The following is a 12962-nucleotide window of genomic DNA, read 5'->3' as shown; positions in this document are numbered from 1 at the left end:
CACTACCAATGAACCTAAGAGTTCATTGATTTTTTTCCTTTGAATCCTACTCAAGTTAATATAACCTAGCCTTAGACTGCCAAGGATGTGATTGGTTCATTTCCGAAGGTTCCTTTCTCTTATGAAAGTTAGAAGATGTGTTACTAATTTCCATTTATTACATTGTGGGAGTTATTGGATTTATAAATTGTCAACTAACGTACCAGAACATATATCTTTCCTATTTTCTTGATAACAAGTTTGTTATCAAAATAGATAGAATATCTATTCTTCGATAGTTTAGAAACCGAAATCAAATTCTTTCTAAACTTGGTACGTAAAGATAATTTTTTAAAATCCATATTTTATTCTTATCAGAGGATAAACATCTCCCACTGCAACAGCTGCTACTTTTGCAGCAGTGCCTATGCAGACGGTGACTTCCCCTTCATATAGTTATCGGGTTTCCTGGAACCTCTGCAATGAATTGCAGACATGATCAGTGGCTCCCGTATCTACACACCAGGTATCGGTAGATAACACCACTAATTATATATTAACTAATGAATGAAATACATATTTTGTTCTTAGTTCTAAGAGGACAATCTACCTAAATGTCCAAGTCCTATTTCCAATCATTACAATTGGGACTACTAAGTCTATTCTATAGTATAACAACTAGGGGATTGACAAACATTTTAAATCCTAAGAATCACAAAAATATTTGGTCAAGACCAACACCTTAAAATCCCCATGAATTTTGTATGTCACGATAGTGTGGACGTATACAAAATCAAAGAGGAGATTTTATTCATTAATTTTATTATCTCGTCATCCTAAATTTATGACAAATAAAATTAATAGTTGGTCTATCAAATATTTGGTCAAAAACTTTGAATTTGAAATAATATTGATTCCTCAAAACAATATCATTTAAATTCGCCAACACCTCAAATACCATGAATTTTGCATGCCACGATAGTGTTGACGTATACAAAATTGAACATTTGTAAGAGGAGGGTTTTACCCATTAATTATCTTGTCAATAAGTCTTTATGACAAATAAAATTACCTCAAACACTATGAATTTTGTATGCCACGATAGTGTGGACGTATACAAAACCAAACATTTGTTAGAGGGGTTTTTCCCATTAATTTTATTTCCTTGTCAAACTGACAAATAAAATTATCTCATACACAATGAATTTTTGTATGCCACGATAGTGTGGACGTATACAAAATCTCAACATTTGTAAAACGGGGTTTTAATTTTATTATCTTGTCAACCTATCTTTATGACAAATTAATAGTTGGTTTTCTTCGGTCACACAAATAATAGCAGTGACTTCGATGGGGAGGATACTATTAGACGTGTCTAAGCGTATACCATTACTTGACACTAAGTCCATTAATAAGATTATGCCCCTTCCGATGGGGAAGATCATACGCTCTTAATTAATTTCCAAACCTTGTGTTTGGTTGATGGAAATAGAATCAAGATTTTGGAATAAAATCCAAAAATTTGGGTGTGGATGAAACTCACCACCTCCCTTAGGTTTTGATGGAATAGGAATAAGAATTATGTTTTGGACGAAAATACCCTTAGTATATTTGTTCAATTTTTCTTTCATTTCACTCTCTCTACTTATTCTCTCTCATCATACTTTATCTCCCCTCATTTTATCATCACATTGTCTCTCTCCTTATTCTTTCTCGTCACACATTGTCTACCATTTTCTCTCTCTCATCACACACACACTCTCATTATTTTCTCTTTCTTTATTCTCTCCTCATTTTTTCATCACACTTTCTCTCTCATCATTCTTTCTCTCTCCTCAATCTCTCTTACCATACTCTTTCTCCATATTTTATCTCATCACACTTTCTCTCTCGTCATTCTCTTCCATCACACTTTCTCTCCTCATTCTCTCTCATCACATATTCTCTACCATTTTCTCTCTATATTCTCTCTTATCGCACACTCTCTCACATTTTTTATCATACTTTCTCTCTTATCATATTTTCTCTCTCTTCAATCTCGCTTACCATACTCTCTCTCCATATTTTCTCTAATCACACTGTCTCTCTTTTCATTCTCTTTCATCACACTCTCTCTCCTTATTTTCTCTCATCACACTTTCCTTCTTTTCATTTTTTCCCATCACACTTTCTTTCTCATCATACTTTCTCTCCTCAATCTCTCATTTTCTCTCATCACACTTTCTCTCTCTTCATTTTTTGCCATCACTCTTTCTCTCTCAACACACTTTCTCTTTCATCATACTTTTTCTCTTCTTAATCTCACCTATCACGCTCTCTAGCTCTCCTCATTTTCTCTCATGCCACTTTTCCTCTCTTCATTTTTCCCCATCACACTTTCTCTCTCATCATATGTTTCTCTCACATTCAACTTTATCTTCCATCTAATTTTTTTTCCTCTTATTTTCCTCTAAGGGTGAAAAAGGAAATTTAAGTTCATTCCGATTGAAAATATTCAATTAACCAAACATTATTTTTAGGAATGATATCCAAGCTCATAATCATTCTCATTCCACAATACTATGACACTCATTCTCATTCTGATTACTAGGAGAAAATCAAACGCCACCTAAGTAGGGCAATGCAAGGAGAGATATGAAAGAAGAAGAATTGACCTATAGAAAATAGTTATAATTTTTTAGTATTGCCTTTATTTTTTTAGTGAGTCAAGACTAATACTTTTATAATTTTATACATCTCTAGGGGTACTTACAAAAAATTAAGGTAGGACAATTGCCTCACCAAAGTTACACGTGCAGGGGCGTAGCCAGAATCTAAATTGACCTGGGGCTGATCATCGAGATATAATAAATTAATTGATTCAAAAATATAAACAAAAAATGATTATTAATTTTTCGAAATTATAGAACAATAGTATCTAATATTCAATACATTCAAAATTAAAGCATAGAGCAAAAAATGCTATTGAAATTGTGCTCTTCAATTTTTCTTAGAATCAAATTCATTAATTATTATATCATTATCAATTTTTTCAACCAACTTTCGTTGAACGAACTCATTAAATAAAACTAATCAATTAATTAATAAATCTATTAATAAATTTATTAAAATAAAAAATAGTAGTTGACTCATACAGATAATATCAAAAGAAAATATACTTACGACAATAGTCGTACCGATATCGTGTGTTATTCGAGAGAAAGGATGCCGCGCTTGTACTTGTCAAGTTACTGTCGAATACCTGTATAGGACATGAATATAAAATATCATATGAATGATAATGTAAAGATCTTCAAAAAATTGAGAGATTACGTCATCGAGAAAGGAGCTCTATTGCTTGAAGGAAATCCATTCTAAAAATAAATAGATCTACTCAAACCTAGTGACGAAAAAAGAGGATCAAAATTAAAATCTTTTGCACCTACGACTTTGCGGATAAGAGGAAAAACAAGGAGGTGGGGGGACGACAACCGGGATCCTTTGGACCGCAACCCCTGGTCCACTCCTGGACCAGGGGTTACTGATAGGTGGGATCTCGTGGACCCTACCTGTATAACAAATGGGATCCATGAATTCCCACCTATGAATGAAGCGATCCATCCTCTGGATCGCACTTTGTAGTCCAGAGGATCCGACCTCGGGGGGATGAAGACACTTGTGGCTCTGCGATAAGAGGAAAAATAAAAGGTTGCTTGCGTGGAGTTTATAAAATTTTAATTTAATTAAAATTCCTAATAAATTGACATGTGTTTTAGAAATTTAATTAAACAAAATAAAAAATTTTGATTTAATGGAAAGTGCATGCGGGAAACAGGAAATAATTAAGGAAAAAAATATAGGGATGATTTATTTTGTTTTATTTTTCTAAAGTTGATGGGGTTGGAGCCCATCCTAGCCCCAATGTGGCTCCGCCCATGTACACGTGGCTCTGCCCTAGTTATGTGTGTAATATAATACATAAACATATGCGGATAAGATACTCTCCTTCATAAAAATTAAGACCTATACAATAGTGCAATGATATGGTGACGCTCGAGAATTTCAATAGCAAGCTACTGTAACAAATTTTCCTTTATAAAAAATTAATTTAATATTATATTTGATATTAGTTAAAAAACTGAGAAAAGTATATTTTTTATCATTATCCACCCAAAATATTTGTAAAAGCTTTAGTGTTGTCAATTCTAAGATGTGAGATTAAAAATAACTTTAGATTTTTAATTAATTAATTAGAATATTTTTACTGAATTTCGAATTCTATATTCTTGATTAATTAATAAAAAATGACCCCGGGGTATGTCATGGTAGGACATTTTAAATCTCTGATTGATGTGTCCGTAGAAATTATTAATAAAATTTGAAATTATTTTTAATGTAAAAAAATATTAATCTAATTTTATTTTAATTTTTATTAAAATTAATTAGCAAAAGAGGTAGATTCCATATTCGTAATGAAGTAGGATAGTAAGAACGCACTCCTTAACGATCGGTAAAAAAGGTGTACTTTTCAAAAATTATTTTAAATTTAGGAAAAAATAAATTTTTTTTTTCCTTTTTTGCTTAACTAGTTTTGAGCATATTTTTTTTACTCGAAATAAGAATCTAAAAACAAATTTGAGAATTCGAGATGCTTCGATTATTTAATCCGTGCAATGTGAAAAAACAGGATTCGCTCGTTTGTTCCGATCGAAGCCGATCCGGAAGAATTAGGGTTCAGATTCGCGTTGCGTCATGAATGAAACGCTAGGGAAGCAGGTGAGCTGCTCACTCCGGCGCTAGATCTCTGTCTTTCTCCGCGCGAGTTTTTTTTAGGGTTGTGGGCGATTGCAGATCATCGAGCAGCAATTGCTGACGGTGGCCAAGGCCGTCGAGGACAAGATCGATGAGGAGATCGCGGCGCTGGATCGGCTGGACCTCGACGACATCGAAGCGCTGCGGGAGCGCAGGCTGCAGCAGATTAAGAAGATGGCCGAGAAGCGCAGCCAGTGGGTCTCCCTCGGCCATGGCGAGTATTCTGAGATCTCCGAGAAGGACTTCTTCGCTGCCGTCAAGGCTAGTGACCGCGTCGTCTGCCATTTCTACCGCGATAACTGGCCTTGCAAGGTATATTCTCCTTCCTTTCCTTAGCAAAATTACAATTTGGGAGCTACAGGGGGAAATGGTTGCTAGCACAACGTACCATTTGAAGAAAATTAATTGATTGCAATGAATAAGCATAACGATGATTTTGCTGGTTAAAATGATTTATTTTTAGATCTCCACATCTCTATGCTCTTTTCCTAGTTTGATGATTTCAAACTTTCTTGCAAATACATTCCTATGAAACTGGAGCATGTGTTCCACTGAGCCTAATGGAATTATGAACGAGTCTAAAATGTTCATCTGTATAACCCGAGGGCTGCAAATCTTTGCTTTTTTGATGGAGTAGTTAAACTAGATCACCACTGAATATATCCTGATTTCTTAGCTATTAATATGAATATGATGATAAAGTAAGTATTATTCAAGTGGCCTTGCTAGTTTCGTGAGGAGCAGATTGCACGAGTCTATGGCCAGGTTAAATATGTGACTAGGTTTTTTAAGCCGGAGAGTTATCCTAAACTGCATTTTGTTTATTCCTGTTGTTAAAATAAACAATCTACCATCAATACCAGTAGATCAAGTTGATAGGGAAAAGGTCAACTGATGCATTTATGCTCTTAACACATCGTGTGTATGGGCAAACTGGATACGACTGGTTTTTCAACTTAAATCTAACACATGAACTGACTAAGCTTACTTGAGATATATATTACAGATAGGTAATTGGAATATAGGTACTCTTGCTTCAGGACTGTCCAAAAAGATGGGAAGAGAAAAGTCCATATAAAAGGGAAAAAAGGAAAAGAAAAATCTGCCTGAAAAATGGGCTGTACTTTAATGTAAGCACACTCACGATACTTGTAATCACTGTGTAGGAATATAAGAGTGACAATTTGTGTTATGCTGTGTTAATTGTGTCATAAGTTGAGTTATATGACATTATTAGTTTTTTTTTTTGATGAAATAACTTGATTAGTAAGCATGTCATCCATTTATATATTTAAACCATTTTGTGTCACTTTTGAATTTTGTCTTGACTAATTGTGATTTAAGTTGAGTTAGGTTGTTATATTATTGATTAGTGTCTTGAACTACTGATTTATTTTCTTAATTCTTACCACATGATCTTTGAAAGTTTCACAAAAATTATGTACTTCTGAGTTCCTTTGTGTTAATTTTAGCTACCTAGACATCTGAACATAGCACACTGTTTCATGAATTCACTGGCTTGTTCGGTTATCTGACTCGAATTACTTCTATCCTCAAATTTTGACTCGATAAGCTTTTTAGCTACGTTGCAACTTTTATTGTTTGTTTTTCCTGGAGTATTCTCTTATGGATCTATTTGCATCAGCTTCTTTTCTCCAATTACCCTCATTAACCTACATAATGTGACCATCGACTTATTTGATCACATCATGCTATCTTGTATTTAATTTTTAAGAAACAGTTTGTTGTCCTGCTTCATGTCATCTAAAGTTTTTTAACAAAAAAAACATTATTTTATCCAATTTTACACAATTGGCTGTTTTTGTAGTTTTTAATGGCTAGTAAATGTTTGATCTTTTCCCTCCAAAGCAATATGTTGTGGGTATGCAAATTATTGTTGGAACCCCGAGGTATTTTGATGTGATCAAACAAGTTAAGCTAGGTCCTGCGTTGTTTAACCCTTGTGTCTAAGTGTGCAGGAGCTTAGGAACACAGGAAGTCGAGCGGAAGACGCGGCTAACGAGAAGGACGGCACGGGGAGAGAGCCGACGGGCTCGGTGCGTCCGAGGGACGAGGTGACCGCGGAAGAGTACACCGGCGGACGAGAAGAACATGCGCGGCTTTCGAGGGACGAGAAACCAGGAAGGAAGGCTGCTCGAGGAGAAGGCCGGAACATGGGTTCGGGTGAGCCCTATTCCGGAAGGCCGAGATCACCCAAGCAAACGGAGCCGGAGCGAACAGACCCGGACCGAGATGAGCTGGATCGAGACGAGCTGAACCGGAGTCGAAAAGTCAACTTATGTTGACCTTAGGGCTCCGGGCGCCCGGAACCGACCGGGGCGCCCGGAACCCTTCCGGGCGCCCGGAATCGACTTTTCAACAGGATCGAGTTTTGACTCGATCCGACCGTTGGGGGATAAAATTTATCCCCCCAGGGCGCCCGGAACCCTTCCAGGCGCCCGGACCAAGACTATAAATATAGCCTTGGTCCAGAAGCAATTATTAATCAAGAACAACTACTTGTAATCCAGTGCTTTCATTTGTGTTATTTCTTTCTGTGCTTTCAACGCTGTAAGAGGCTACTCCGCCCAGAGGAGAATCAATTAGTGCGTCTTCTTTGCCTTGGATTAGCAATCCTCTGATTGCAAACCAAGTAATTCCTCTGTGTCTATTTTCTGTTTTAATTAGTCTCTGCCTTTTTAATTACAAGTTCTTTTAAGTTAGTTGAATATCCGAGAAGGGTTTTTGGTTTTATTTTGTAGGGCAATTCACCCCTCCCCTCTTGCCGGCCTCCAAAGGGACCAACAAGTGGTATCAGAGCAAGGCGCTTCAGGAGGACTAACCGCCGATCGAAGCAACAAGATGGCCGGACCAAGCATCGTCCCACCAAAATTCGAGGGGAACTTCGCAGACTGGAAGCGTCGTATGGAGGTATTCCTAAAAACAGATTTTGAAATTCGATTTATTATGAAATATGGTTTTGTAGCTCCAATAGATAAAGATGGAAAAGAAAAAGAAGAGAGCGATTGGACAAAGAAGGAGCAGAATGAGTCGGTAGCAAACAGCCGTGCGGAACATCACCTGCTGAGCGTGTTACCACCTCAAGAGGTCAACCGCATTGGAAACTATTTATCTGCTAAAGAACTTTGGGAGAAGTTCTTGGAACTCCATGAAGGTACGTCCGAAGCAAAGCTCGCTAGAAGGGACATCCTCCGCAACAAACTGATGAACATCCGTCTGGAGAAAGGTGAGAAAGTAGCCGGTCTACATGCAAAGGTAATAGAACTAGTTACTGGTCTCGAAAACCTTGGTGAAACGGTAACAAACCGGGACACTATACGCTACGCGCTCAACACGTTTCCAAGAACTCCGGAGTGGACATCAATCGTCGATGCTTACTACATCTCAAAAGACTTGGAGGTAAGTACTTTAGAAGAGTTGTTTTCTACCTTTGAATTACACGAAACTAGATATGCAGAGATATCAAAGGACACAACCCAGACTATGGCTTTGAACGCAACCAACAAGGATGAACCCGAGTCAGACTCCGAAGACGATCAAGAAGCGTACATGGTAAGAAACTTTAAAAAGTTTTTTAGATCTAATAAATTTAAAATGCAGAATAAAAAGAATAAAAAATGTAGAAGAAAGGTACGATGCTACCAGTGTCAAAAGGAGGGACACCTAAGGGAAGACTGCCCAGAACTCAAGAAGGTCAAAATGAAGACACCCAAGAAACACAACCTAAAAGCAACTTGGAACGACACTTCTTCATCCGAGTCAGAAGCTCAAGAATATGCTGGGATAGCGCTGATGGCAAGTTACGAAGGGCAAAGCTCATCAGAACCTAGCATCGATGAAGGGGGAGCGACCTCAGATGAAGGCAGCGAAGCAGGGGGAGATTCAGGCTTCAAGTCCGATATGGTAAGTGAGGTATGCATTTTACCCCCTGATCAACTTTATTCTGGGATTAAGGCAATGACTAAATCCATGTATAAATTAGAAAATGAAAATATCAAATTAAAAAATGAAATTTTGGAAACAAAAAGAATTTTAGCAAAATCATGTCTTATAGAGGATTTTGGTAAATTGAAAATTGAAAATGAAAAACTAAAAGAAGAAATAGAAAGATTGAAAAAATATAAAAGTTCAAATATTTCTACCTTTAGAAATTATAGAGGTTTAAATTGGTATTATAGATTTCATCAAAGTCAAATTAGAAATATATCAAAAATCTATGTACCTAGGAAATACTTGGTTAACCTAGGTAGGAACCTCTACTGGGTTCCAAAAACCTGTTTAATTTAAATTTAGACTTAGCATTTTCAGCAAGGAAATTTAACGACTAATTTCTTTATGAGGCTTTGTCTAAGGAAGTGGTTGTTGCTCCAATAACCAAGAAGGCCTAGTGCCTCGCCACGACCTGGAAGCCAAGTATCGAAATGAAAAGTTTAATTGACTAACTGAAAAAACATTAATTTAATTTACCTAATGCTTTAAAAGAGTTATTCAATTTGTGTTAGAAAATATTTAAAATTAATTTATAATTAAAAAATAATAATTTTTTTTTGAAAATTAACTTAAAATTTTTTCTGAAAATTATTGACTTAGATATTTTTTAATTAACTTAGAAATTTTTCTATGAATATTGTCTTATACATTTTTCCTTTGAAAATTGCCTTAGAAATCTTTTATGAAAAATAACTTAAAATTTTTTCTGAATATTGACTTAGAATTTTTTTTTAATTAAACTAGATATTCTCTTTTGAAACATTGCCTTACAAATTAATATTAATTGCCTTAGAATTTTTTTTTGAAAATTCACTTAAAATTTTGTTTACCTTAGACTTGTTTAAAGAACCCCTATTTTTAATGTGATCAAAGGGGGAGAAGAATGTTAAGTCTAGGGGGAGGTATATAAATTTTTTTTTTATGAAATATCCTTGGACTTAATTGCAAATAAATTGTTTTTATTGTATCTGTTTTTCCCTAGCTTAACTTGGGTTGCTCACATCAAAAAGGGGGAGATTGTTGGAACCCCGAGGTGTTTTGATGTGATCAAACAAGTTAAGTTAGGTCCTGCATTGTTTAACCCTTGTGTCTAAGTGTGCAGGAGCTTAGGAACACAGGAAGTCGAGCGGAAGACGCGGCTAACGAGAAGGACGACACGGGGAGAGAGCCGACAGGCTCGGTGCGTCCGAGGGACGAGGTGACCGCGGAAGAGTACACCGGCGGACGAGAAGAACGTGCGCGGCGTTCGAGGGACGAGAAACCGGGAAGGAAGGCTGCTCGAGGAGAAGGCCGGAACATGAGTTCGGGTGAGCCCTATTCCGGAAGGCCGAGATCACCCAAGCAAACGGAGCCGGAGTGAACAGACCCGGACCGAGATGAGTTGGATCGAGACGAGCTGAACCGGAGTCGAAAAGTCAATTTATGTTGACCTTAGGGCTCCGGGCGCCCGGAACCGACCGGGGCGCCCGGAACCCTTCCGGGCGCCTGGAATCGACTTTTCAACAGGATCGAGTTTTGACTCGATCCGATCGTTGGGGGATAAAATTTATCCCCCCAGGGCGCCCGGAACCCTTCCAGGCGCCCGGACCAAGACTATAAATATAGCCTTGGTCCAGAAGCAATTATTAATAAAGAACAACTACTTGTAATCCAGTGCTTTCATTTGTGTTATTTCTTTCTGTGCTTTCAACGCTGTAAGAGGCTACTCCGCCCAGAGGAGAATCAATTAGTACGTCTTCTTTGCCTTGGATTAGCAATCCTCTGATTGCAAACCAAGTAATTCCTCTGTGTCTATTTTCTGTTTTAATTAGTCTCTGCTTTTTTAATTACAAGTTCTTTTAAGTTAGTTGAATATCCGAGAAGGGTTTTTGGTTTTATTTTGTAGGGCAATTCACTCCTCCCCTCTTGCCGGCCTCCAAAGGGACCAACAATTATATCGTTGTATTTAAAGAAATACTAGCTTGGTTTAACACAACTAAATTTTGAAAGAGTCTTAGATCCAATCTTTTGCCTGGATCGCTTAGTATGTGTTTAAGGGGAAGATGGGCCGATATGGGAGGAAATCTGTTCGTCTTCTCAGTTCAGTCTTGGAATATTCATATTCTGTACAATCAAATTTTCAGTTCAAACTAGTGGTTCTTTTGATTTTGGAAATCACCTATTTCGATATGATGCTTGCAGGTAATGGACAAGCACCTGAGTATTCTCGCAAAGCAACACATAGAGTCACGCTTTATCAAAGTTCATGCCGAGAAAAGCCCGTTCCTAACCGAGAAGCTCAGAATTGTGGTATTACCAACCCTCGCTCTCGTAAAGAATGCCAAAGTCGAGGATTATGTGGTTAGTGGTGCAAAAATTTCATCATCTGGTGACTGGATGATCACTGAATTGTGCGAGTTTTCACGTGTTCGTGCATTGCAGGTAGGCTTTGATGATCTCGGAGGCACTGATGGCTTCAGCACAGAAGAGCTGGAGGAGAGATTAGCCAAGTCCCAAGTTATTGTCTTGGACGGCGAAGGGCCTTCTCATCCCTCGAAGTTCAGCAAAACTAAGAGAAGTATTCGCCAGGCAGAAACGGTCGACTCATCTGACTCGGATTAGTCTAAATATGCTTGAATGTTTTCACTGTCAAACAGAAGATGCAAAACATTCGCATCAGTATCTCTTTATCGAAGTTATGTTCTTGTTCAACCATTGGCGAGACCAATTGATTCAAAAGTTTCATGTATTTTCAAGTCTTAGTTAATATTAAATTATTTTATCACTTTTTATTTGACTGATTTTTTTTTTTTTTTATATATTTGCGTCTGAATTTTAAGAATATTACCATAAGCTACTTAATTCTGAAATGAAAAGAAATCGCAAGAGCTGGATGCTGAATTTCTCACAAAAAACAAGAAAACAAAAAATAATCCCTACGAGTGGGATGGACTTTTTAAGATAATGATGAGACATTACATATGAGGGTTCAATTATTATTTAAAACGTTAGGTCGTCCGTCACATGATTTTTATAATTATGTAATGTTTTTTATATAAATATTTAAGTAAGCGTTAACGTCCAAATTTGACCAAAATAAGCGTCCAGCGACGCGCTTGTGTTCTCGAACGGGTCCAAAATTCTACTGAATAAAAAATTAATATTTATTTTTAAAAAAAATACAAAATTAAAAGGATCGATTTTAATTTTCAACCAATGTACAATTACTCAACTATCCTTCAATAAAAATTATTTTATTATTTTATCTCATTTAAATCACTTGTTTAAATTTTGAATCGATCGGATACATTATAATAACTATAAAATCATAATTATTATATATATTATAAAAATTATGATTTTATAACTATTACAATCTGATTGTTAGATAAGCAAATTGAATTCATATTGTAATATTTATAATTGTATAGCAGACACAATGTGAATGATAGATGAACAGAGATAAATTACGATTTGATTGAATTCACGTTGTAGCAGTTATAAAATTATAACTGTTACAACATGACTATTTTTGAATAGGTTAAGTATAATTATAGTAAATATAAAACTGTAGTTATTGATCCGATGGTAAGAATAAGGGGGCCCACTCAGGTAGGGGTCAAAGTCAAGAGGGTCAACCTTAGTACCTTGCTGATCCGGGGGGGGGGCACCTGGCCGACCAGCCGGGGGTAGTTTCCAGGTTGGCGCGAAAGCCAAAGTCAAGAGGGTCAACCTTAGCACCTTGCCGATCGGGGAGGTCGCTTAGTCGACCGGCCGGGGTAGCGCCTCGATCGTCGCGGAAATAGCTCGGCCACGGGTCGGATTTCCGACGTTCTTGAGTTGGCATACGATGGCTGATATGCCGAGCGTCCGATTCGTCCGAGTATATGGCCGAGCGGCTCATCCACCAGGCACGGTAACAGACAAAAGGTACAGAAGGAGACAAAGGGGACAACTGAAGATATCCTTCTCGAGATATGTGTTGCCGACAGACAGCATGGTCGGCGGCCGGACCAGACAGAGAATCGTACAGTGGAAATTTTCACTGTCACGTCAGAGATATGCTCGGACGGTTGCGGCATAGCGTCAGATATACTTTTCTGACACATCTATTTTGAGGTACGCTTTGGGAATCGTGCATACCTCGAGAAGCGTGCACGTGCCTCCCAGGGGTCCTATATAAGGACCCCCAAACTTCAACG

At 37.3% G+C, this 12962-nt stretch overlaps 1 protein-coding gene across 1 annotated transcript; it reads left to right on the top strand.

Moving 5' to 3' along the window:
- Positions 1–4580: 4580 nt before the first annotated feature.
- Positions 4581–11545, top strand: LOC122047230 (thioredoxin domain-containing protein 9 homolog). Its single transcript, XM_042608376.1, has 4 exons — positions 4581–4734; positions 4810–5082; positions 10963–11121; positions 11203–11545. The coding sequence occupies exons 1-4, from the start codon at positions 4711–4713 to the stop codon at positions 11380–11382; spliced, it is 636 nt and encodes a 211-aa protein (XP_042464310.1). The 5' UTR covers positions 4581–4710; the 3' UTR covers positions 11383–11545.
- Positions 11546–12962: the final 1417 nt, after the last annotated feature.

The sequence above is a fragment of the Zingiber officinale genome, chromosome 2B, assembly GCF_018446385.1.
Source record: "Zingiber officinale cultivar Zhangliang chromosome 2B, Zo_v1.1, whole genome shotgun sequence".
NCBI lineage: Eukaryota > Viridiplantae > Streptophyta > Magnoliopsida > Zingiberales > Zingiberaceae > Zingiber > Zingiber officinale.
The sequence above is the reverse complement of the archived record's forward strand: the minus strand, read 5'-3'. Positions and strand labels throughout refer to the sequence as shown.